This window comes from Oncorhynchus keta, chromosome 35 (assembly GCF_023373465.1).
Source record: "Oncorhynchus keta strain PuntledgeMale-10-30-2019 chromosome 35, Oket_V2, whole genome shotgun sequence".
In the NCBI taxonomy this organism is placed as follows: Eukaryota; Metazoa; Chordata; class Actinopteri; order Salmoniformes; family Salmonidae; genus Oncorhynchus; species Oncorhynchus keta.
Genome location: NC_068455.1, coordinates 34,900,902 through 34,927,584, shown reverse-complemented (window position 1 = coordinate 34,927,584; position 26,683 = coordinate 34,900,902). Strand labels below are relative to the sequence as shown.

Sequence of the window (26,683 nt, the reverse complement as noted above, 5' to 3'; positions counted from 1 at the left end):
CAGCTAAAATATCATTTTTTAAACTTATTTCCTATGATTTTTGAGTCATATATAAATGTCCGCCATGTTTACAACTTAGTCTACATATAAATATTATAACGAAGCCTGCATGATGACCGACTGACGTTCTACCACGGTGAACGTAACCCTGCTTCGGTAATAGACTTATGAACACTTGCAGCCTACATCATATCTTTGGAAACTCCCACGGTAGTGTATAATGAGAATTTACAGCTAAATTGCTGAGATGATCAAAACGCACTGTTATCGGGGATGAGGCGTTGCTTACTGTAGCCTATGAATAGCAGCATGTAGCATAATTCATTTTAGTATTAGATCAAAACGTGTGGGCTATTTGATATTATGCAAAGGTGTGGGTTCATGTGGCTACGGCTTAGTTGAACCCTAGTCCCTTGAAGTGCATTTTGCGATGCATGATCGTATAGCAAGCAGCCTAGGACCTAGGCTATAACCTAAAAAGATGATGTAAAATATATTAGGCTATTATTATATAATTGATCAAATACATTGTTAGAATTGTTGTTGTTGTTGTTATTGCTATTATTTATATTATTGTTTGTATGTATATTATAAATGTATACTACAGCCCTAATTGTTAGTGACATAGAAAGTAGCCTATAGCAGTTAAACATGAACGCTATAACGTTCATGTTGAGATATAGATTAAATCTAATATTGATTGTGGTGAAGTATGTTTTTTGGACTATACATTTCGATATGATGATTGATATAATGCATGAACTGTAAAAAACGTATTTTCTTTAATGTCATTATTTCCACGCTTGTTGCGTGTTTATAAGATAGAATAAAGTAGCTTGCATATGTTTTGTTATTCAGTTATTAGGCTACTACTGTGTGTGAACTACACCATTGAGAGAATGACTTACAATTGCAAGGATTCATAGTGACCTTGCTATCAATCATTGTATCAGTGTATCTAATGTAAACGGGGGTGTTGCATGGATAACGTGACACATCTGGTCACTTGGCATCGTTGTATCTTGGTTACCAAGCGATTTATTAGAGATCCTTCTGCGCAACGACTAGGCTACGTGCCATGGTCTAAAGAACCGACAAAAACTCCTGAGCTCATTTTCAGTTAACTTTTTTTTTTAAATCTAAGTTTCACATATAAAAACTAAAGTACCATCTTAAACATCGCGATTTAGCGGCACAAAAAGCAACCTGAAAGAGAAAGTCTGGTTGGCTCAGTTAAAAGCACCATCAAGAGACAGCAGTGTTATCTCTCATGACCAATTTATTGCCGATGAACATATGGCCAATATTTTGTTTCACGTCAGAGCAGGGGGAAAACAAACATCATGCAATGTTAGCGAGTCAGCAAGAGCAGAGCCACTTGGCCAGCTATGCAAACGCACTTGGACCATATCAGAAGAGCACCACTTGCTTTCTGGGTATATAAACCGCATCAAGCTTATCTCTGCACGCACTCCTGACTCCCATTTGGAGATATTTCATTAACCGCGCGCTGTCTTAACGCAGGCTACACAACTCATCCAATTCCAGTCAACAGTCAGCAGTCAGGTGAGCGCAATATGCCTATGATCGTTTAACTCCCTCAGATACTGTGCATTGTAGGTGATGTAGAATAATACGGTTTATTTTCTTCTCGCGGTGTCCCTGTGTTTGTTTGTGTGTGCCTTTGTGCCTGACACCATTTCCTAACAACAAATCCAGAATGTCATAGCCTATATGTCCATGTGTTTCAGATTTTCTAATGCTAGCTTGTACTGCATTCGTGATGTTCCTAAACTTGAATGTGTATCGCAACTAGTTTTGAATTACTATGCAGCAGTGGATGTTGATGGTTTTACGCGCACGCAGTTTTACCATGACACTGTGCCCACATTTCCCTCCATATTCTACATTCAAAACAAATAGGATAGTTAAATCAATCTCGTGTCCACAGTAACTGCATGAACCACAATTTAAACGATATGCTAAAAATAAAAAATAAACTATTTCCAGTGCTTTTGTCTGCCTGTGTGTCATATAATGGGAGGGTTTTAAGTATTTTTCTATGGTAAAATCGATCAAATAGTTAGGATTAAAACGTGAAAATAATATATATTATTATTGAAGTAAGATAGTATTGATTTTGTTCTGAGTCAAATTTGAGAGAGAAAACTGACCAATGTTTAACACGGGCCTGCATCCGACGATGTGTTCCCCCTTGTCATGTCACTGCTTTGCCAGTAGAGACCGCAAGAGTACTACAGATGCCTCTCAAAAGACAGTTTAACACCATTGTCTTCCCTGCATAAGGACACTGTGTCAGTATGTTTGTGTCATATTAGTGACTCTTGAGCCGTTTGCTGCTTGGTATAGGTGACGCGAGTTGTTTGGGGAAATGTAATCGTGTTTGCAGGGTGAATGCATGCACAAAGTGTGAACGGTTGCTTCTCGTATGATTAATTTCAAGCAGGTCGCAGAGACTCAAGCAAATTGTTCCTTATAGTCTCTATGTGAGACAATAAAAGGGGGAAGTGATTAGAAATAATAAACCGTTTAACAATTTGTCTCAGAGAACCAGATAAAGGCCTGCCCATACACTAACAGTGCAGCATGAAATTCAACGTTACAAATAAACGGGTGGTTTAACAAATGAAGGCATCTCCTCTGGGCACGGGCGCAGCGCTAATCTCGTTGTGACATGTTTAATCATTAGAAGAAGGGAGACGAATAAAGGCATTGGGTTTGCCCGCAAGCGAAAGGTGCTTGGATTTCTGGAATCAAAGTTCTCCAAATGATTTGTGCCTCGGGCCACCCTCCCCGGGCCATGACTTAGTCCCATAAATAAACCGGATGTAGGCCTACTTTTACCTGCATATTATATATAGCCTTTTAATCATAGAGGAGGGGAACCGGTCTTGTCACTTTATACATTTATCATGAGCACCTCGAGGCAAACGGGGTTACCGTTATCAAAGCTTAACTCCCAGCCTGAGGTGTCGAAACACACTGAAATTCAGAGATTAAAGAAAGGAATGATCAACGTTATAATACATCGTCCTGGAGCATTCTTAATGCATTCAATCAGAAGATGTATTTAATCAACTGTATAAAAGGCCTTTCTTAATTCGTGAACAATAGTTTCTTTAAAAAATTGGGAAGATTTGGGTGGGAACTATCTATTCGTCCGAAGGCCTTTTTTGATTAATTTGACAATTAATTAGGCCTGGGCAATGTGATGATGGTGAATGCATGCGTCTGCATTGGTTTGGCATTGTATTGTAACAATTATAAGCATGAGAACCGTCTTATAAAATAAGCTGTTTTACAGCAAACTTAGCTCTCTATTATTTTTTTGTGTAAAACACAACTAAACAAATTCAACAGTATGCCTATTTTTTCAAGTGCTGTATAATTATTTCAATCACTCGAATATCACAGAGCTTTATACATGCTCCGTTTTAGTTACACACACAACCAGTGATGAAAGAGCTAGGAATTCCCATGTGAATTCAAAATACACTGGTAATGTATTGTTTAGAGTGTATCCAATGCCTTTAGCGACAATTACACTCAACTGGGCGGTAAATGCAAACCACGAGCCTCGCTCTATCTGTTGCAAAGCGCCAATTTAAAAAAACATAGTTTAGGGTTGCATCTTGGTTCTTCTACACATCAACACTCTCTCTGTCCGATCATTACTGGGTCCGATACACAGCAGAAGATACACTCACCCCCGTCAACGCTGCGCCTGAGACCCTCCAGCATCCGTGCATAATGCTGTGTTGTCATCCTCAGCATCCGTAGTTTTCTGGAGTTAAATATAACGAGAGAGGAAACGATTTATTACAGTTTTATTATTATTATCATTATTATGAACGTCATAAATATTACATCCTAAATATTAGCAGTATTAATAATACGATTCATATTTCCATTGTGTATATCCTTACTGGTATCATTGCAATTAGTGTGGTTTTTATTACATTTTTTCGTGTGAAATAATATATACATAGTAATAACATAATCATGTAGAATATGTAGGCTATTCATTCATTAAATAAGCTTTAGTAAGCTAAGCTCACTTCGTGCAGTGGGCTGATTGAACGGTGCATACATTTATTATAAGTCACTTATTGCCAGGAATCGGTCCCGTCAAGTTAGCTGAACCTGCTTTGTTAATGCCATGCACTTTTTTATTTTTTATTTCACCTTTATTTAACCAGGTAGGCCAGTTGAGAACAAGTTCTCATTTACAACTGCGACCTGGCCAATATAAAGCAAAGCAGTGCGACAAAAACAACAACACAGAGTTACACATAAACAAACGTACAGTCAATAACACAATATAAAAATCAATGTACAGTGTGTGCACATGTAGAACAGTAGGGAGGTAAGGCAATAAATAGACCACTGCCCATACTCAGAGTGAAAAGGCAAGCGGCCTGTTTGAGCTACATGTGAAAGTAAACAGGTAAACACAAGGAGATGGCTCTCGAAGTGAAGTAGGCACGGCCACTTTACCTCTTCCTGCCGAAACCCTCACTTCAATTGTTCAAATACATCCCCAATAACTACCCACAGACCGCGTCGTGCGCTCCTACTACCATCAACACCAGCGTACTCTTTCATTTTGCCACAAAGAAGAATGGCCAAGCGGAATGACATGACTATAAATAATGCATAAACTTAAGTTTTACTGAACATAACAATTAGGCTACTCGTTGTAAAATGAAGTAATTGTCTCATATTGCATATATTGATGAGATGTGCACATAGGCGTTGCAACAACACGGAGCGAGCTGGATACCCCCGAAGGTGTCTCTCACACATCGCATTTATGCAGCATACTCGGCAGAGAAGGTCAGGCAGTAACCTCTTTGCTATGTCACGGCTCGACTTTGCTCAAACCCCGTTCAGATCAATTGAGTCATTGTCGCTGTTTGAGACAGTGTGGTTAATTATATAGCCTATGCCAAAACTATTTACCTTTCAGGTCAGGTGCACTGCTAGCTCCGTGGGTGAAGAAAAACATACCTACCACCATCCAGTGTGGATAATAAAAATAACAAAACAATAATAATCAAAAAATTATGTTGATATTATCTTTCAAATATTTTGTATTTCAAACTGTGGAAGGACGGGCTTTCCTTCGTGAAAATTGCCTCTGTGGGCGGGAGGCTAGGAAACCCCACAAACTTTAGCCAGTAAAGTAAATGGCATGTTTAGGCACTGAAGAACATGTTTCGACACCTTTCTCGTCTGTGTCTTAGAGAGGGAGAAGGAGAGTGTGTCTGTGTATGTATGTGTATGTATGTGTCTGTGTATGTGCTAAGATGAAGGACCTTCCTTAATAGGCTATTGTGGAAGGATTCAGGACGGAATGAAGAGATAGTCCATTGAAAGCAGTTGAATGCCATGACAACTAGGAACAACCTCAGATTTATTCCAAACAGTTAGAAAGCATTGTACAGGGGCGTCAATCATCCATTATTTCGCCCCTGACATAAATGCAAAAACTGCACCCAGACAAAAGCTTCCAACAGGAGCCGGACATTTGTCTACATTTCCCCCATTGTCTGCAGCTTAGCAATCGGTTTGTATTTGTGTTTGGCCGGGTCCGACCACCCAGGATGCGCAGAGGACTTTGCTAGAAACGTGCAACATTGTCACCCACATCACATACTAGATAGGAGGCAGAGGGGCAACACCAGAGAGAGGGGAAGCTCAAAAAAAAGTATTGAAGGGAGGAAAATAAACGAATCTACAATGATACTTTGCTTTCTATGAAAGAGGTGACGATGGAGCACTTATAAAGCAAGTCGAAGGAGCCTGTACAAACAATACTCTGCTGTGTTCTTGGGGGGAAACGCACATTGAAGCAATTTCCCAATAATGCAATTGGAAAAATGTCTTTAAAAAAGTTCTTAGAGCATGCTGTGAGAACCTGTTCTGTTCAATTCACGTTCAAAACCATCATTGTCAAGATTAGAATAGTCTTCAAAAGCACGCATAAACGCTAGGCTATTCTTCATCTCGGCTAAAACGCTGCTATAATTCCGACGTATTATTATTATGTATTATTATAATTATTGTTATAGGCTATTTATTCATCAATATTATTATTGGCTACAGGTTATCATTCATTGCCCTTATTATATCCGAAATTGTTTTCCAAACAAATATAATCCGATTTATTTAATTTAAGCCCCATGTCCCTAAACCTGAATCAAAATATTGACTCAAATGGTTTACATAAATAAGTGTTAAAAATTCAGACAATGTCTTATTTAGGAGAGAAAATATGATCGAAATGAATAGGCTATCGAACGGATATCCAGACCACAGTTTTGTACAAACCATCAAAAATACGTTTTCCAGCTTAATGATTCAATATTTTATATATGCGGAGAGTACAAGGCAAAAGCTTTTTCAGGAGCAATTTGTTAAAACGAGCGTTCAAGTATTCGGAGTGTAAAGCTACTTGGAGGTCCTTTGTATGTAAATAGGGTGTAAAAAAGGCCCTCCCCATCTTTGTAATTAATTGACACGTTATACCACTCATCATGTTCTGAAGCACCAATGGTAGAGGCTCGGATCTGCCCAAAACCCACAATTTCACATCTGCAAACACTGTCTTCATCCACTTGACTCCCAAGACCCGCCCACACGTGGCCAACCTTTTGCGTTTTTAATGCTTTTTCACTGCAGGTTCATGTGTTGAGACCAACCTTATATGGACTGATCGGACCGGTAATGGCTTATTTCCCCCTAGCACCCAGCAGTAGCACAGTATACATGAGCCAGATATAGCACTTCAGCCACTTTGGCATTCTTCCTGGACTTACAAAACTGATTGCTCTTCTACTTGGTTAGGTAATGCTTATCGACAGAGGCTCATGATTTGCTTTGACTGTAGTTCAACCTAGAACGGAACTGAGATATCCTTTTTTTTCTGAACAGCGATTGTGTTTTGTCTTTTAAAACAGCGGATTGCCAAACTGGTGCAGCAACTTTCCTGCATACATTTCCCCAGAATATGTCGTTGACCAACACAAAGACGGGCTTTTCTGTAAAGGACATTTTGGACCTCCCTGACACGAATGATGAAGAAGGATCTATCACTGGACCGGAGGAAGATAACGAGGGATCAGAGACAACAAAAAACACTGGAGTTTTGGTGCAAAGTCCTCTAGAAAACGTTCAGAATCTGCCTATAAAGAATCCCTTTTATGATAGTAGTGACAATCCTTACACAAGATGGCTTGCCACCACGGACAGTATCCAATATTCGCGTAAGTACTCTTTAAGAATGTTAAGTTAATTTGCATTGCACATACTGTTGGTGTTAAGACTTGTCTTCTGTTTTGTGAGTGAGTACGCATCATATATGTGTTATCAAATCTATACTTGATTGAATGCAGAATCACTCTATTCCTTAGTTTCGGGGCTCATTGGTGCCCTTGAATGATGTGCAGCATTCGTCTTTATTCACCGTGCATTGGTTGCTGCGCTCGATTTAAGGCGTTACCACCATTAAAATAATGTCATGTTTACTCCATTTATATTAAGTAAACAAGTGTTTCGAATATGCTCAATAGAGACTTGTAAATGCATCGACTATAAAGCCACATAGTATCGTCTTCAGAAATGTGACCCTGTCTATTACATTTTAGCACGATGAGGATTTGTATGCAGACAATGCATGGTGTTGCTGCTTCAGTAAATCACTTTCTTTGGGGACTGATGGGAAACATTTTTGTGGGTCCCAACATAAAAAACGACATGAGCTAATAACATTGTATTTTATCTGTAGCCTACAAACGAAGTGAGTTACTTTAACATGTTGCTTTGAAAAAGTCCTAAATGTTGCATTTCCATGTGTGCTTGGCAGGTGCACTTCAGTCGAGAACCCAATTTTAACGGTTGTATTTTGTCTCTCCCACGCAGTGCATGGTCTATCAGCTAGTTCTCAAGACTCAGCCAAGTCCCCAGAACCCTCCGCGGACGAATCGCCAGACAATGACAAGGAAACTTCAAGCAACGGCAGCGACTCCGGTAAGAAGAGAAAAAGAAGAGTGCTGTTTTCCAAAGCACAGACGTACGAACTTGAGCGTCGATTTAGGCAACAGAGATACCTTTCCGCGCCAGAGAGAGAACACCTCGCGAGTTTGATTCGCCTGACTCCAACTCAAGTGAAAATTTGGTTCCAGAATCATCGATACAAAATGAAGAGAGCGCGCGCTGAAAAAGGTATGGAAGTGACCCATCTCCCCTCTCCCCGGCGGGTGGCCGTGCCTGTCTTAGTCAGGGATGGAAAGCCTTGTCATACTCTTAAAGCTCAGGACTTGGCGGCCACATTTCAGGCTGGATTCCCCCTCTCGGCATATAGCGCCCAGACCCTTCATCAAATGCAATATAATGCGCAGTACAGCGCCGCCACCACGCCACAATTCCCTTCAGCACATCACTTGATGCAAACGCAACAGTGGACTTGGTGAACTAGTAGAGACTGGCGGGGCTGCCCTTTAAGAGCACGATAGGGGGTTCACTACAAAATAAAGACTTTTCATTTTGCAGCTTGACCCATAGGCCTATTTACCATTTTTTGGGGGGCTAATGTGTGCGCCATGTTTACATGTTTTCGTTAAGAGAACTGGGTCCAGCCTCTCCCTAGATTTAAGAATGTCAATGCTCTTGTGAAATTTTGTAAAGTATGTTTGTGTGTTGTAGAAATGTTTTCTTTTTGTCCTTCGTGTTATAAGCACGTACAGAACCACTTTATAATTATAGAAGATTTCTTGCTTCTTTTACAATGGACCGAAAATATTTATGGCCATGAATAAACATTGGCAACTTTTAGCTTTTTTCCCTTTGTTTTTTGTAAATACTTTGTCGTGATTGTTTGCAAACCAGAAACATGCAGGATCGTATAAGTGGAGATATACATATTTCCAATTAAAAAAGAAGGAAGAATTTGTGGCGAAATTGTCATGACTGTCGTAACAGATCTCATATGATTATGTGAATAACAGTTCAATCGCGCGCTGATGGGGAAATATACCGATTTTTATAAGGATTTTAATAAAATGCTGTGTTGAAGAAATTACCTTTTGGTTTGCGTGTCTTAACTACGTTCTATTTGATTTATTGAATACATACGCTTAACATTGGTAAGGAGAGGGACGATAGCATACGTGTTGCGTAAAGTGGCAGAGAGAGGAGGTTCATTTATCTTTCGCGCACTTGAATTATTATTTTTTTATACCTAAATTAATCCTTATAAATTCTTAGAATTTGAACACGTCAATAATAAGGAGACTAAAGTCACTTTTGAAATGGGCCTAAAATCCACTCACTTAAGGGGGCATCTTCAGCTAAGAAGCTTAGAGTCAAAGCTCTCCTTTTCAAGGTCTCAAACTGCTCTCGTATTGGGGTGTGAAGTGGTATATTTTTACAATTGATTTAATGCAAAAACGTTTTGATTTTACGCACGGTTCTACGCACGTGACTGTTGTCAAGCAAACACAGAAAGTGAAAGGAATATCAGTCAAGTCACGTATAGCCTTCATTATCTATTGCTCTATGTTAGTCTATGCATTATACTGTAGCTTTTAGTGGATAGGTCATATAGGCCTATAGAGCGATGGGCTACGAATGTTGTCTGTATACAAATAGGTATCTAAAACAGGATACCCAGCAAAGTGCTCGATACAAGGACCAAATTGGTCCCAAGTGAATCACAGAGCGCATTGCGGATTGTCAGACCCAATTCAGTATCCTGGGTAAAATCATTCATTACCTTTGACAAAATCCTAACTGCATTGTGTTTGTCCCAGCACCGAGATCTTATTGGACAGATGTTAGAGTCGCCCTCACTATCATTGAACAAACAGCTACATTGACACGAATTGCTAATTATTTACAGAATTCTATCTCAAGGGGACACTGCTTTTGGTCCAGGCTACAGAGACTCAATATGTTTTCTTCAGAGAGGCTACACTGTTTACATTTGCGAGCTGTGCCGGGGACTTATTCACTAATATTCGCTAAATTAACTAGTTATTAACGTAATCATATGTGTACAAGCTAATGGCCGAGTTGTATCGCATTGTTTTTTCACAATTAAGTTGTTGCTTATTCCATAGGCTATAGATTATTATTTATTTTTTTTACAGTGGAAATAGCAGTCCTTGAATGACTTATAGGCAAATAGTTTCGATTTAATATAGCACTATTGGGTAGAAACCCAGGGTCCTACAACATTTTTTTAAAGGACGCATATATGTGGAAGGGGAAATAAACAATATAATTGAAGTATAGCCTAATTTATCGCATTTAGTTGTATTTCCAACATAATGTTTATAGATTAGACTATTGCTGCCTGCATTTTCCGTTTGCCTTCACCTCGAGTGAAATAAAAACGTCATTAAAAAAGATGACATTCATGTTAAGACTATACAACTAGACGTCACAACTAGGCTACAATGATACATTCCGATAAACACCCCTGGCTATAGCAACCCGCGTAACACAGCGTTGACATCATTTAGGTTCCGTTTAAGTCAATAAAACATGTTGATTTCTGTGTGGCCCTAACCCCGATGCCCCGAGATTTACTACTGTGACGGGGCAGTTGTGTGCAGTACATCGTGGCACAATATACAGTACAACACACAAAAATCACACAAAGGCCTAGGGCAGGTTGTGGTGGATGTTAGAGGCGTGCATATTAACGAGGAGCCATAGTGGGAGTGCAGACAGTGTGGATAGAGAGACTGTCAGAGTTTCTTGGTGCTATTCAGTTCTTTTATCTTGACCAGTGCATCTCCGAGTCAGGGAGATGTATCCTTGGGTTTTTGTCGTGCCTGTCAGTTGGTGCCATTGTGATCCTTGATGTACACGTTGTATCCCATATGGACAGCTGGGCTCGGGCAAGGAGAAAAGGATCCCTCACAAACCCAAATTGTGTCCAGCTTTCAAATAAAGCATTGTTGTCTCAAAGAAAAACGAATAAAAAATTCGTGCTATATCTATTGTGGAAAAAGAACCCCCATTCACAGATAACAGGGAGTCCTTCTTCCTTGATAGAGCTATGCTAACAACAGCCCCTCTCATTGCTCTTTCTCTCGCTCTCCTCCCAACTCAAAGAACGATTATTGTCTATCCCCAGAAGTGTGTGGTCGGTCACTGGGCAGTAAAACTATTTTAAAACTCCTAATTTCGAGCAGTCTTATTTCCTGCTATCTTTATATCAGTTTCATGGATAGCATATTTCTGATCTCTATGGAAAATATCTGATTTGATTTATATAGGCCTACCATAACACGAGACAATACATTCAAGAATTCAGGAATCTGAATGCAATACTAATTTCCCTTAGCTTTATACAGTCGCTTTTCCAGACATTTATATTTCAATATTTTTTAGAGTAGGCTTATAAACGTTTCTTTTTCAACAATGACAATATAATGAATGCAGTAGGCTTACCAATACATAATACAGAGCACGGGATATTGGTTTTGAATGTAGAAATCCGAATGTAGGCCTAAATGAATTTATCCGATAGCTCTAGGCCTACTTGTTTATTTATGTATTTTGTTTGTTGTCCTTGGGAGAAGAATCGATTATAATAATAAAGACAAGTCTCCGTGCAGAACTAACGCGAATGATTCTCCTTAACAATTACTAACTTGCTGAATAGCACCTAGTTCAAGGTCTATCACATTCAGGCGCAGTTCTACGTTTTTTTTTCTTTTACCGGATATAGAAGTATAAATATTCTCCATGACACACATTCACCTTGGGACCAAATGTCGGTTCTTATATTCTCATTAATACACGAAGAAATGATGCAGCTTCTCAATGCCAGAACAGTAGCAGCGCTATGTTTATCTGAAATTGCTTTTGGATGCACGAGGTGGCGGAGGGGGGTCTCAACAACAAATAAAACAAACATCTCGGTATGTGCGACATAGTTCACCCCGTGGATAATGCTATTATATGCGTTAGAATAGAATACTTCAGGAAATATGCACTTGGGACTGTGTAGGTCTTCGTCATCCTGACCGTTTGAACCTCGACATAAATCATTTTGGATCGTGTACATCTCCAAATAAACGAGGATTTATTTCAAAGCTATAATAAGCGGAGCTTTCATTTAAAGGAAGCAATCTAGTTTTATTGCCTTAAAGAAGATCTAGATTAGATTCGCCTAGTGCCGTGGCACAGTGCAGATATTAGAGAGAGAGAGAGAGAGAGAGAGAGAGAGAGAGAGAGAGAGAGAGAGAGAGAGAGAGAGAGAGAGAGAGAGAGAGAGAGAGAGAGAGAGAGAGAGAGAGAGAGAGAGAGAGAGAGAGAGAGAGAGAGAGAGAGAGAGAGAGAGATATCGGCAGTTAAGCCTGGTGGCCACAAGATGGAAGCAGAGGTCTATAGTTTGAACCTATATTACACCGTTGTCCTCAAAAGTCACAGGCCTACAGTATTACCATTATAATTTAATTCATTTAAATGTTATTTTACTTATACATCTGATGAACAACTTGGTATATGATCAATAATGGTACATTTTAAAGAGAACAAGTATGCAATGTATGATTTAAAAATAGGTTGAATTAGAAAACAAAGACAAACTTTGTGTCCAATGTAGACCAATATTTCAATGACCTGCATTCCAATATTATATTGCACTTTCGAAAATAAAGCAAATTACGCACCCTCATTGAGAGAGAGAGAGAGAGAGAGAGCGCGCGAGAGAGCGAGAGAGACCAACTCCACAGTGTGGCGCAATTGGATTATGAAATACATTTCAAATAAAATATTTTCAACATTTTCCATATCAGTGATTGCCATATGCATGACACGGATTAATGTTTTATTATTGTAGCACCAAGGACATATAAGGGCAATTGCAACATGCCATTTTCAAAACGTTGGTGGAATAAATGTGGATAGAAAGCTGCCTATATGATCAGCGGCAGAGTTGGAAAAAGTAATTCTGGTAAATGGCCCATTTAAAATTATTGATACTTATATTAAAAATGAAATTCCACTTGAGCAGCATCATCATCCTGCACTCCCCCCTCCTCATCCTCATCCTGATCTTAGAGCAATGGCGCCCTGCTCATACAAACGATTGCAACCAGGGTGGGCTGTATTTACGCACACATAAGCAACAACAAAAACTGCAATTTTTAACAACCCCTCTACAAAAAGCCTGAGTCCGTATTCTCTGGATAGATATTGGATGAATTCAGCCAGGATAGGTTACCAATACCATCCATCATTTTGCGGCAGCATGTACGTGATTTATAGCCAGGACAACAGGCTGGTGGAGTTGGCGCTGGTAACAAATAGCTTACTTTCGTTAGCTTTAATTTGATCATGTCAAGAGGATCACTTTGATGCACATAAAAGCGATTCACTGTGTTTTAGAAATATAGTGAGTAGCCTATGGATATGTTTATATACATAATTGATGGAGATGCAGTGGGGGAAGCATACCTTTTTTTCTATAATGATGACTGACTTGTTCTCAAGACGCTTCATTGTGCGATATTCCTCAGAGAACTTGGAGCATTTTACAACGTAAAGGTTTATAACACCTTGTGTACTTGCAAACAGGACAGTCTATCAGTTTCAAACTTTGTACAGACTCTCCAAGGCAACAAGTAAACATCTGTGAATCCGGAAGAATAGGACAGGCAGCGATTCTCAACCTGGGCGGGAAACCCTAGAGGGGCGTATTTCCTCATTTAAGAGAATAAAAAAATACATACAAATATTTTTTTCAATAGCCTAAGCCCATCATAGCAGTTTTTAAGAAAAGCACTTTTTCGAAAATCAGAATAACTTGCATATTTAACCAGCAGACCAAATATTTAGCATTTCTTTAACTCTTCAAAATGGTGGCGAACCTCTGGATCAGGCCTACTTCTTCACTACCAGCTGGTAGGAAATGACTACTGAGGACAGATGAATAGTGATGTGTATTGTTTAAATATACTGTTATGGGTACATCTCATTGTATTATAATATATATTTTTAAATACATTAAAAATGCATTGGCCAGATTAGTCTATTTCTATTTTGAGCCTGCGTGATGCCAGCCTCTCCGGGGAGTCAATTTAACTAGACATTCAGACCGGACGGCACCCCCTTTGTAGGCCTGCTGACCAATAATAAAAATACAAATACAACTTTAAAAAAAAGTTATTATAATTTGGAACTCAGTCATGGGATGAACTTACTATTGAGAGTTATAATAATATAATACAGGCTCTACAATTTCTAAATGTGGTTGTGCATCAGCAGTCACTCAATTAGCCCATGTCAGCTTTTTTTAAAGATTGGTCAATTATTATAGTGGCCAGCTATCTAAACTTGTAGTAAGCATAATCGAATTATCACCAGGGTGGGGCCCATTGATCATCAGTTATCATATTAAAAACAGCTAACATTTGCCTCCACCCTATGGCAAAATATGTAGAATTGCAGGAAATTAGTTATAAAATTGCAAAATCTTCTTTCCGCCCCTTGGCAAAATTTGTAGAATTTCAGCAAATTTGCTTAAAAACAGCAAAATGTTCTCCTTGCTCCATGGCAAAATGAACTTGAAAATATTTTTTTAAATTATCTTTGCTGTCACAACGGGGGCCACTAAAATGTTTTCCTCGCAAGGGGGATATGCAGACCCACGAGCCACTGCGGCCCTTCATGATTAGTTCTGTTTTTATGTGGCTCCCATCAAAGTTACCCATCCCTGATTTAGACTATAGGAGCATCTCTCCTCTATGGAATGGTACGGTCCATATGGGTGCTTTCTGGGTGGAATGTACCACAACTGCAAGTATTTGAATCATCCAAATATCTACTGGACTAACAACTACCATGAAACCAGGGAAGGAGGTGAGTAGAGACAAATATAACTGAATCTGGTTGCGTGTTAAAATGGCTTTGCTGTAAACCGTGTGTGGATACCATGTTGACATACTTCATTGTTTATGTTTTCATTGAAGAAAAATGTATGAGCCATAAATCATGTTTTTTTAAAGTAATGTTGCTCTCATGGAATGTCATTGGACATTACAAAATCTAGTGCTATTTGCATGTGAAAAAGCTCAATGTGTTTGTTGGTGGTGTGCATAACTTACAGATTGTGGATTTAAGAGCTCACTTTTTAGAGCTCTCTGTGTGTGTGTGTGTGTGTGTGTGTGTGTGTGTGTGTGTGTGTGTGTGTGTGTGTGTGTGTGTGTGTGTGTGTGTGTGTGTGTGTGTGTGTGTGTGTGTGTGTGTGTGTGTGTGTGTGTGTGTGTGTGTGTGTGTGTGTGTGTGTGTGTACGTGTGCATGTGTATGCACGTGTGTGTATGTGTGTGTTCTATCCCTACCAGGTCTAATGGTGGCCGGAGTACCTCCATGCCTACAATGTAAAAAAATATAAAAAAATAAAGTGTATATGAGTGGAAACTAAATGCTTTGAGGTGCCCTCTGGGTGAAGGCTCAGCTGCCCATAGGATATGGCTGGATGACTTGGGCCTGGGGAAGCTGGGTGGTGTGTGCCAGCCAAAAGCCATGCAGACTATTGAACTGCTGAACAGTGTGTGAATCTCAGGCAATGGGATGATGAGGATCCAGATACACTTGCAGCAACAGAGATATGAACACAAAGACTGAGTAACCATCAGAAGCCAGTGAGGCATAATGTTTAGAAATGTAATGTGACATTATAGAGCAAGACATAGTTCTGCATTCAATGTGATGGAGCGTTAATGCACATTCTATGTTACATTTATATCTGTAGTGGTCCGATCAGTTTGATCGTAGGACTTTTTATTGCTCTCCTAGACATACAGTCATTTTGTAAGTTCAAAAAACGTTTCCCCGCCCCCAAACAAAAAAGATCATGTCATCATTTCTTTCCCCCTTGCCTTTGATAGTGTAAAGTGAGGTGAATAAAGTTAGTATTTTCTGTGCCATGTCTTTATTAAATATGATAACATTCAACTCTTCTGTGTTGCTTCTTCTTCGCACCCTCTGGCTCTCCCCAATCCAAAGAATAAGGGTTTTGCTTTGCCATGTGACACACGAATGGCCCTGAGTGATGGAATAGTGGACATGCTATATATATATATATTTTTTTTTTTATCTATACAGTAATTAGAATTGGGAAAAATGAATAACAAATAAATATTTAAATGCTACTTTGCATCTGGGCATAGGTGCCTTTTAATAAACCTGTTGAAGGTTGAGATGAAAAACAGCTCTATTCCTGTTTTTTTCAGTGGGTGTTGTGTACCATTGTCAACCAGTGACCTTCACTGGTCGTGAACCCAGAGATGTCAGTGCTGCCTGTTTCCATAACGACAACTGTCTCAAGGTCTCAGCTGACTGCCCTTGCTTGCTTTCTCAAGACTTCTACAGCATAGCACGTCTACACTGTGTATGAGGCCAAGGCCACGTTCTGTAGATTCCAAACTGGAGTGAGAAATTCCTTTTAGACAATCTTAAGTATAATTGATTCTATTAGAGAATGATAAATCTTGTTTGATGACAACTGATCGTGACCCAGTTATGTGGCTTTGGAGTCACTTCAAGTCAAATCAAATGTTATTAGTCACATGCGCCGAATACAACAGGTCTAGGTAGACCTTACAGTGAAATGCTCAATACAACAGGTGTAGGTAGACCTTACGGTGAAATGTAAGGTCTACACTTTACATCAACACCTTACAACCAGGCAGGGCTCCCGAGTGGCGCAGTGGTCTAAGACACTGCATCTCGTCTGGGTTTGCTAGGGTAGGTTGTCATTGCAAAATGAGAATTTCTTCTTAACTGGCTTGTCAAGTTAAAAAAAAAAAGCTTACTTACGAGCCCTTAACCAACAATGCAGTTTTAAGAAATAAAGTAACAAATAATTGAAGAGCAGCAGTAAAATAACATGTACAGGGGGAACCGGTTAATTGGGGTAGCAGATATGGGTAGAGTTACTAAAGTGACTTATGCATAGATAATAACAGAGAGTAGCAGCAGTGTAAAAGAGGGGGGGCATTTAACAAGATGATCAGGAGTCTTATGGCTTGTGGGTAGAAGCTGTTTAGAAGCCTTCTTGGACCTAGACTTGGCACTCCGGTACCGCTTGCCGTGTGGTAGCAGAGAGAACAGTCTATGACTAGGGTGGCTGACACCGCCTACTTTGCTTTCACAGTAACTTTATCCAGTTACTGCTAACATGACCCCCATTTTCTCCAAAACACAATACAATAGAGGCAAGATACTTGTCCACATGATTAAGCATGCATTTATTATAGCAAAAATGACTTGAACTAATTTTCGACCAAATGAGCAGTTACTGCCTTTTTGCTTGGTAGGGCAGTATACTCAATGTGGTGCATTGAGTAAAGGCAGTTAGTGAGTTAATGTCTAGGGTCTGATTGTTCCATTCACATTTTACTGTTTTGTTTTGTTATGGTTTACTGTAACATTGCCATTACATTACATTACCAGTCATGACAGTCGTGGAGTTGTTGACAAAAGTTACTCTAATAAGTATGTACAACACAGGAGGTTGGTGGCACCTTAATTGGGGAGGACAAGTTTTCTGGTAATGACTGCAGCGAAATAAGTGGAAGGGTATTAAATCAATCAAACACATGGGTTTCATGTGTTTGATGCCATTCCATCAGTTCCTTTCTAGCCATTATTATGAGCCGTCCTCCACTCAGCAGCCTCCACTGAAGTACAATATATGTTGTATGCTTACCAGGCAAAACCAGCAACTTCATTTTGTTTTCAGAGATGCTGAGTTGGCTGTTTTTAAGAAAACTGTGTTTTAAGTATCTTAGAGGAAACATCCATCAGTTGGTTTAGTGCCGTGGAGAGAGAACTTGAAGTTGCTTACAATAAATCCCAATTTTGAAAAGGAATATAGGTTGGGAACACAATTGGCAAAGTCTCCAAAAGCCAAGCACACTGGAGGCCTATCAAGTAACCTGTGAGGGGGAAATGGCAGCGGGTTTATATCATTCCTCAGTGTTTTGTAGCATTCTCAGTGTTGAAGTCTCATGCACTGTTTAGTTGTGATACTCATATTCCAAATTCTCTCAATTCTCTGTGTAGTATAGCCTGAACAATGCATCAGGCTTCAACATTGGGAATGCTTCAAAAAACGGAAGATTGTTTCGTGTCTTATTTCAACAGCTGATTCATTCATAAAAACGTGTATGTCAACTACACACCAAATATCGTATTTACATTACAAGACACATAGCAAGTATATTATTACACGATATACACTCCTGCACTAGATTTCTCTCCATTCAAAAGTGTTGTTGCTGTGAGGTTACGGTATTCTCATTTCTGTATGGTCTTATTTTCTTTGTCTTCTCTTTCCCAATGTTCCACCTCAGGACTTGAAATGTCTTGTATAACAAGCACATTCTTTTCAAGTAAGATGGCCATTGGAGACTACGCCAACAATCATGTTCCAAGAGTTGATTGTTTATGCCTCTCGCTAAATGGATTGTCTCACCTTCTTCACAAGATGAACCTGAGGTGCTTCAGATGCCAACAGTGTGAAGCGATGCTTGGATTTTCAGTTTGATAATGACTGCCCACCATCTGTCTCAGACAGACAGACTGACACAATTCAATCAGAGGACAATTTAACCTGCACCATGATAACAAGAAACACCACTTTGGATGGAAGCTCTGTGCATAATATAACAACTCAAGTCTCTTTAATGTTGTGAAATGTCATAGATGTAAGTTAATTATCATCAACCTCTATATGTGGGTCCCTGAAATAGTCCCATTTGTGTTGATTGTATTATGTTAATGACCAATGTTATTTATCTGTGTTTGACCGTAGTGAAATAAAGTTACATCTGTCTCATTTTATGAAAACGTGTGTGTTTGCTTCCCAAAAAGTTAACAGTTTTATGTTGGAGTCCGCTGAGGTACATTCTGATCAACAGAATAGACAAAAAGCACTGTATGTAACCAGGACAGCACACTACTTGTAATCATTTGATTGGCTCACATCAGGACCAAGGCCTTTCTTCAAATTGCTGTGTGTGTGTGTGTGTGTGTGTGTTTTAGTCAGCTGCTTATACACTATTCATACATTTGAGTAACTCCTGAAAATGTACATACAGTATAACATTCAACTGATAAGACGGTGGAAATGAAAATGTATGACATTGATTGAAAACAAATCAAAGTGTTTTGGTGTCTACAAGCCCCTCTAGAAAAGGCTGTGCTTTCATGTAGAGCATAACTACAAGGCTTTGTGTGTGTCTGGCTTTAAGATGATCAGGCAGTGTTTCAGGATCAGAGATTACGGACTTTATTTTATGGTAGGCCTACATAAATTACCATACAATTACATACACTATAATTACACTCTTAGAACTTAAGAGTGATTTGTTAATGTGTTAAAAGTTCAACTTTACCTTTACATTGACATTTATACATTAAGACTTTAGGTTAGACTTACCTAAACCATAATTCTTAAAAATGGAAAACATCAAATTGAACAGGGAAGGTTTGATAAAAACATAGTTAACTGGAGGTCATGAGATCATGATGTGATACACACCAACTCCACATAGGAACTATGAGGTCTGTTACAAATAGGAAGTTGATTTTGCCTATTTAAACACCATGACAACAAATAAACAAGTAACTTGCTCCAAGAGGACCCTTCTCTGTTCCAGTGGAAACAACAAGTGTCTCTCCATGGCAAGTCTCTTCAAGTCTGCAAACAGTTCTACAACAGGACCAAGACCCAAGGTAGGAAGACTCTTGTGGAGGAATTTTAAGGTACAGGAGGCAGAGTTCAGTAATCCAGAGGTGGAGCAAAGCTACAGGACATCTTGAAGAGCATCTTGAAATTCAACATAATTCAATGACAGTAGAGCAAAGACATGTACACTGCTATGAAGTCACCATATCACAGATAAATGCAACCCAGTCTCCTGAGCGAAACGTTTCATTTCCACATTTTTTGCAAAGTGAACACACAGCTTCATTGCTGTACAGTAGCTGTCTTTTGTCATTATAATCACAAAATGACTTTACATACCAGAATAACCTACCAGTGTGGTCTCCCGTCATTGGTTAAGGTTTCCAATTATCAGAATAAGAAGCACTCTATGAGCACTCTGCACTCTACACAGGATGTAATTAAAAAACAAAGACACTACTGTTTTCCTATGGCAGGTTCGAATGAGTTCCTGTTTGAAAAGTATTAGAATGTAGCCTAAACCAACAGGATTGGCCAGTTTAGGTGAACAGTTTAGGAGGCACTTGACAACAGGCACAATCTAGATGACAAGGTCATAAAAATGCATTCCAAATGCAAAATAATTAAAGAACACAGATGAAGCTGTATGAACAAAGTCAGCACGAGTCATTTGGCACATTCTGGATATAGGGTATTCCATCTTATTCCGACACAATAAACCTAATCTCAGTTGAAAGATTCTTGTTGATGTAGCCTAGCTGTCATGCACAATTGAATTTGCATAAATTCGAGTGTAGTCAGTGTGAGTCAACACTCATAAACAGACATAAAACAAAGCTTCTACCATACATTGATATCAGTGCGCCTCACTCCGGAAGTTGGAGAATTTAGCATTTTTCAAACACCATTATGCCTAATACTACTTTTTTTCTCTGCATAAGTTATCTAACCTTACCTCTTCACCTGTTCAATTGTCATTTTAATAAGGGTATCATTCTGACTGTTGTAAATCACACATCGCTATCAGGAATCAGGGTAAGACCCAAGTGCAGACTGTGTGAAGTAAGAATGTTTATTGTAACAACAAGGGGCAGGCAAACAACAGGTCAAGGCAGGCAGGGGTCGATAATCCAGAGTCGGAGCAAAGGTACAGGACAGCAGGCAGGCTCAGGGTCAGGTCAGGCAGAGTTCAGTAATCCAGGGGTGGAGCAAAGGTACAGGACAGCAGGCAGGCTCAGGGTCAGGTCAGGCAGAGTTCAGTAATCCAGAGGTGGAGCAAAGGTACAGGACAGCAGGCAGGCTCAGGGTCAGGTCAGGCAGAGTTCAGTAATCCAGAGGTGGAGCAAAGCTACAGGACAGCAGGCAGGCTCAGGGTCAGGGACAGGCAGAGTTCAGTAATCCAGGGGTGGAGCAAAGCTACAGGACAGCAGGCAGGCTCAGGGTCAGGTCAGGCAGAGTTCAGTAATCCAGGGGTGGAGCAAAGCTACAGGACAGCAGGCAGGCTCAGGGTCAGGGACAGGCAGAGTTCAGTAATCCAGGGGTGGAGCAAAGCTACAGGACAGCAGGCAGGCTCAGGGTCAGGGACAGGCAGAGTTCAGTAATCCAGGGGTGGAGCAAAGGTACAGGACAGCAGGCAGGCTCAGGGTCAGGGACAGGCAGAGTTCAGTAATCCAGAGGTGGAGCAAAGCTACAGGACAGCAGGCAGGCTCAGGGTCAGGTCAGGCAGAGTTCAGTAATCCAGGGGTGGAGCAAAGCTACAGGACAGCAGGCAGGCTCAGGGTCAGGGACAGGCAGAGTTCAGTAATCCAGGGGTGGAGCAAAGGTACAGGATGGCAGGCAGGCTCAGGGTCAGGGACAAGGACAGGCAGAGTGGTCAGGCAGGCAGGCTCAGGGTCAGGGACAGGCAGAGTGGTCAGGCAGGCAGGCAGGCTCAGGGTCAGGGACAGGCAGAGTGGTCAGGCAGGCGGGCGTCAAAACCAGGAGGGCGAGAAAAGAAAAACTGGAAAAGGTAGGAGCTGAGAAACAAAACGGTGGAAGGCTTGAACAAACAAGACAAACTGGCGCAGACAGAAAACACAGGTATAAATACCCAGGTGATAAGTGGGGAAGATGGGCGATACCTGAAGGGGTGGAGACAAGCACAAGGACAGGTGAAACAGATCAGGGCGTGACCATCTCAATATACTGCCACTAAGATATTACATCCAAATTACAACACAGTACATGGGATTGTAACACACATCAATTCAGGCACATATAATGACATCATAATTAATACACAAAAACCATGACATTATCATAAGGTGCCAGATTACATTTAAAACAAGCCTTTTTCTGTATATCTAAGCATACCTCTTGAGCTATCTGGATCCTCCTGACTGGTGGTTCTTTGTAATTTTAAGAAACTGACTATGCTTCTCTGCATCTCTGCTAAAATCTGGGTAAAAAAATGTAATGGAATGTGAGTCTTTTTCAGTACATTTAGTTATTGCTTGCTTTTCTAAAGTCTAGCAACCTTGCCAGCAGGCATGCCAGTTAAGATAGCTAGACAAGCTATTACAAAATGATTGATAGCCCAAAATGGCTTCCTACTGGGCACACACTGATTGAATCAATGTTGTTTCAACGCTATTTGTTACCATCCTTCATATACACGACAACATCCAAAGGTAATAAATAGTGTATTATCAATATCATGCATTTGACATCCTATTTGTAGGGCTAACAGCAACTACTTCTAAACTTCCAAAGATCCAATTAACCATGGATGAATGATAGTACACCTAGCTACACAGTGAAATGATTTGTTGGGCAAATCAGATGTAACTGTAGCCTACATAAACCAAACCTCATCTCTGAATTTTCTTTCACATACAGCTTGTGCAAGAAATGTTTCAAGAGTTACTTTCAACTATTCAATGTGATTTAGGTAGTCTACACATATGAGTATGGAAGCTAATCAATGTCTAAATGTGTTGATGGAGCCGATGTGAAATTGTTAGCTAGTTAGCGGTGGTGCGCGCTACTGGCGTTTCAATCGGTGACGTCACTTGCTCTGAGACCTTGAAGTAGTGGGGAACCGCGGCTTTTATGGAGCGATGGGTAACGATGCTTCAAGGGTGACTGTTGACGTGTGCAGAGCATCCCTGGTTCGCGCCCAGGTCGGGGCGAGTGGACGGACGTAAAGTCTATACCGTTACATTGACATGATAGGTACACAGCTTGTTTCCAAAGCTAAGCTGGGTACATAGAGGTAGGCATCTGGAGGATAGGCTTGTTCTTACTGAAGTGCATTACCCGTCATATACCAGTAGGAGTCACTGTTCAGGTAGGAATCATTCGACTGTGGCTACACATTATATTTTCATGGCATGATGGCATGACATTGAAACATTTATTTTCCTTCAAACATAGCATTTTACTATGAACATTGAAAAAAGGTCAAATAATATATGTCATATCAAATATGAAATTCAATATAATTTCCACCACCATTGAATATAGGAGGAAAAAGATTACATGGAATTTTCATTGCAATTTCTATGCATACATAGATAGTTCTGATGATTACGTTGAAATAACATTGATGTAGCAACCTGTTAGTCAGGTTAAGTCAATGTATTTAAGTTGACTTTCACCTTAATTTCAATGTTCACTAGGCTGGTTGAAATGAGATAAAAACAGTGGCCTACTGGTTGATGACTTTTTTGTATTGATATTTATTTATTATTATTTTTTTCACCTTTATTTAACCAGGTAGAGAACAAGTTCTCATTTGTAATTGTGACCTGGCCAAGATTAAGCAAAGCAGTTCGACACATACAACAACACAGAGTTACACATGGAGTAAAACAAACATACAGTCAATAATACAGTAGAAAAATAAGTCTATATGTGGGCAAATGAGGTGAGATAAGGGAGGTAAAGGCAAAAAAAAAATACCATGTTGGCGAAGTAAATACAATATAGCAATTAAAACACTGGAATGGTAGATTTGCAGTGGAAGAATGTGCAAGGTAGAGATAGAAATAATGGAGTGCAAAGGAGCAAAATAAATAAATACAGTAGGGGGAGAGGTAGTTGTTTGGGCTAAATTATAGATGGGCTTTGTACAGGTGCAGTAATCTGTGAGCTGCTCTGACAGCTGGTGCTTAAAGCTAGTGAGGGAGATATGTGTTTCCAGTTTCAGAGATTTTTGTAGTTCGTTCCAGTCATTGGCAGCATAGAACTGGAAGGAGAGGCGACCAAAGGAAGTATTGGTTTGGGGGTGACCAGAGAGATATACCTGCTGGAGGGCCTGCTACAGGTGGGTGCTGCTATGGTGACCAGCGAGCTGAGATAAGGGGGGACTTTACCTAGCAGGGTCTTGTAGATGACCTGGAGCCAGTGGGTTTGAAGACGAGTATGAAGCGAGGGCCAGCCAACGGGAGCGTACAGGTCGCTGTGGTGGGTAGTATATGGGGCTTTGGTGACAAAACGGATGGCACTGTGATAGACTGGATCCAATTTATTGAGTAGGGTATTGGAGGCTATTTTGTAAATGACATCAACGAAGTCGAGGATCGGTAGGATGGTCAGTTTTACAAGGGTATGTTTGAAGCATGAGTGAAGGATGCTTTGTTGCAAAATAGGAAGCCAATTCTAGATTTAACTTTGGATTGGAGATGTTTGATGTTAGTCTGGAAGGAGAGTTTACAGTCTAACCAGACACCTAGGTATTTGTAGTTGTCCACATATTCTAAGTCAGAACCGTCCAGAGTAGTGATGTTGGACAGGCGGGCAGGTGCAGGCAGCGATCGGTTGAAGAGAATGCATTTAGTTTTACTTTTATTTAAGAGCAATTGGAGGCCACGGAATGAGAGTTGTATGGCATTGAAGCTCTCCTGGAGGGTTGTTAACACAGTGTCCAAAGAAGGGCCAGAAGTATACAGAATGGTGCCGTCTGCGTAGAGGTGGATCAGAGATTCACCAGCAGCAAGAGCGACATCATTGATGTATACAAAGAAGGGAGTCGGTCCAAAAATTTAACCCTGTGGCACCCCCATAGCGACTGCCAGAGACCCGGACAACAGGCCCTCCGATTTGACACACTGAACTCTATCAGAGAAGTAGTTGGTGAACCAGGCGAGGCAATCATTTGAGAAACCAAGGCTATCGACTCTGCCGATGAGGATGTGGTGATTGACAGAGTCGAAAGCCTTGGCCAGGTCAATGAATACGGCTGCACAGTATTGTTTCTTATCGATTGCCGTTAAGATATTGTTTAGGACCTTGAGCGTGACTGAGGTGCACCCATGACCAGCTCTGAAACCAGATTGCATAGTGGAAAAGATACGGTGGGATTCGAAATGGTCGGTAATCTGTTTGTTGACTTGGCTTTAAAAGACCTTAGAAAGGCAGGGTATGATAGATATAGGTCTGTAGCAGTTTGGGTCAAGAGTGTCCCCCCCTTTGTAGAGGGGGATGACCGCAGCTGCTTTCCAATCTTTGGGAATCTCAGACGACACGAAAGAGAGGTTGAACAGGCTAGTAATAGGGGTGGCAACAATTTCGGCAGATAATTTTAGAAAGAAAGGGTCCAGATTGTCTAGCCCGGCTGATTTGTAGGGTTCCAGATTTTGCAGCTCTTTCAGAACATCAGCTGACTGGATTTGGGAGAAATGGGGAAGGCTTGGGCGAGTTGCTGTGGGGGGTGCAGTGCTGTTGACCGGGGTAGGGGTAGCCAGGTGGAAAGCGTGTCCAGCCGTAGAAAAATGCTTCTCGAAATTCTCAATTATAGTGGATTTATCGGTGGTGATAGTGTTTCCCATCTTCAGTGCAGTGGGCAGCTGGGAGGAGGTGTTCTTATTCTCCATGAACTTTATAGTGTCCCAGAACTTTTTTGAGTTTGTGTTGCAGGAAGCAAATTTCTGCTTGAAAAAGCTAGCCGTGGCTTTTCTAACTGCCTGTGTATATTGGTTTCTAGCTTCCCTGAAAAGTGTCATATCACAGGGGCTGTTCGATGCTAATGCAGAACGCCATAGGATGTTTTTGTGTTGGTTAAGGGCAGTCAGGTCTGGGGAGAACCAAGGGCAATATCTGTTCCTGGTTCTACATTTCTTGAATAGGGGCATGCTTATTTAAGATGGTGAAGAAGGCATTTAAAAGAAAATAACCAGGCATCCTCTACTGTTGGGATGAGATCAATATCCTTCCAGGATACCCCGGCCAGGTCGATTAGAAAGGCGTGCTCGCTGAAGTGTTTCAGGGAGCGTTTGACAGTGATGAGTGGTGATCGTTTGACCGCTGACCCATTATGGATACAGGCAATGAGGCAGTGATCGCTGAGATCTTGGTTGAAAACAGCAGAGGTGTATTTAGAGGGCAAGTTGGTTAGGATGATATCTATGAGGGTGCCCGTGTTTACGGCTTTGGGGTGGTACCTGGAAGGTTCATTGATAATTTGTGTGAGATTGAGGGCATCAAGCTTAGATTGTAGGATGGCTGGGGTGTTAAGCATGTTCCAGTTTAGGTCGCCTAGCAGCACGAGCTCTGAAGATAGATGGGGGGCAATCAGTTCACATATGGTGTCCAGAGCACAGCTGGGGGCAGAGGGTGGTCTATAGCAGGCGGCAACGGTGAGAGACTTGTTTTTAGAGAGGTAGATTTTTAAAAGTAGAAGTTCAAATTGTTTGGGTACAGACCTGTTTGTTTTGTTTACTTTATGTTACAGTACAGTTTTGTGAGAGACCTTGGCTTTATATTATGTGTTTGACTTCAGGTTCACCAAAAATATGTAATGGAATTTCCTACACCCTTATTGGACATATTCCTGACATTTGCATTCATGTATTGAGTAAACAATATGTCTGAGATAGTAAAACATACATCATGGAACGTGAGTGGACTGAATGGACCTGTTAATTAAACGGAAACAAGCGCTAATGTACTTGAAAAAGCTAAAGACT

The 26,683-nt window shown here is 40.5% G+C and overlaps 1 protein-coding gene across 3 annotated transcripts; it reads left to right on the top strand.

Moving 5' to 3' along the window:
• The first annotated feature begins 1,408 nt into the window (after positions 1-1,408).
• On the top strand, positions 1,409-18,877 carry LOC118368425 (homeobox protein Nkx-2.2a). Of its 3 annotated transcripts, none has more exons than XM_035752503.2 (3): positions 1,409-1,566; positions 6,984-7,289; positions 7,945-9,116. In XM_035752503.2, the coding sequence occupies exons 2-3, from the start codon at positions 7,034-7,036 to the stop codon at positions 8,493-8,495; spliced, it is 807 nt and encodes a 268-aa protein (XP_035608396.1). In that variant the 5' UTR covers positions 1,409-1,566; positions 6,984-7,033; the 3' UTR covers positions 8,496-9,116. The 3 variants fall into 3 exon arrangements, with proteins under 3 accessions (XP_035608396.1, XP_035608398.1, XP_035608395.1); XM_035752505.1 differs by lacking the exon at positions 1,409-1,566 and adding an exon at positions 18,400-18,877 and having other exon boundaries at positions 6,468-7,289; positions 7,945-8,247; XM_035752502.2 differs by lacking the exon at positions 1,409-1,566 and having other exon boundaries at positions 6,627-7,289; positions 7,945-9,115.
• The last annotated feature ends 7,806 nt before the right edge of the window (positions 18,878-26,683 follow it).

Bases quoted from the DNA above. Each gene is read 5' to 3' on its own strand.
- LOC118368425 (XM_035752503.2), top strand. From the start codon at position 7,034: ATGTCGTTGACCAACACAAAGACGGGCTTTTCTGTAAAGGACATTTTG. The intron at 7,290-7,944 runs GTAAGTACTCTT...TCTCCCACGCAG, and splicing joins GGACAGTATCCAATATTCGC to TGCATGGTCTATCAGCTAGT.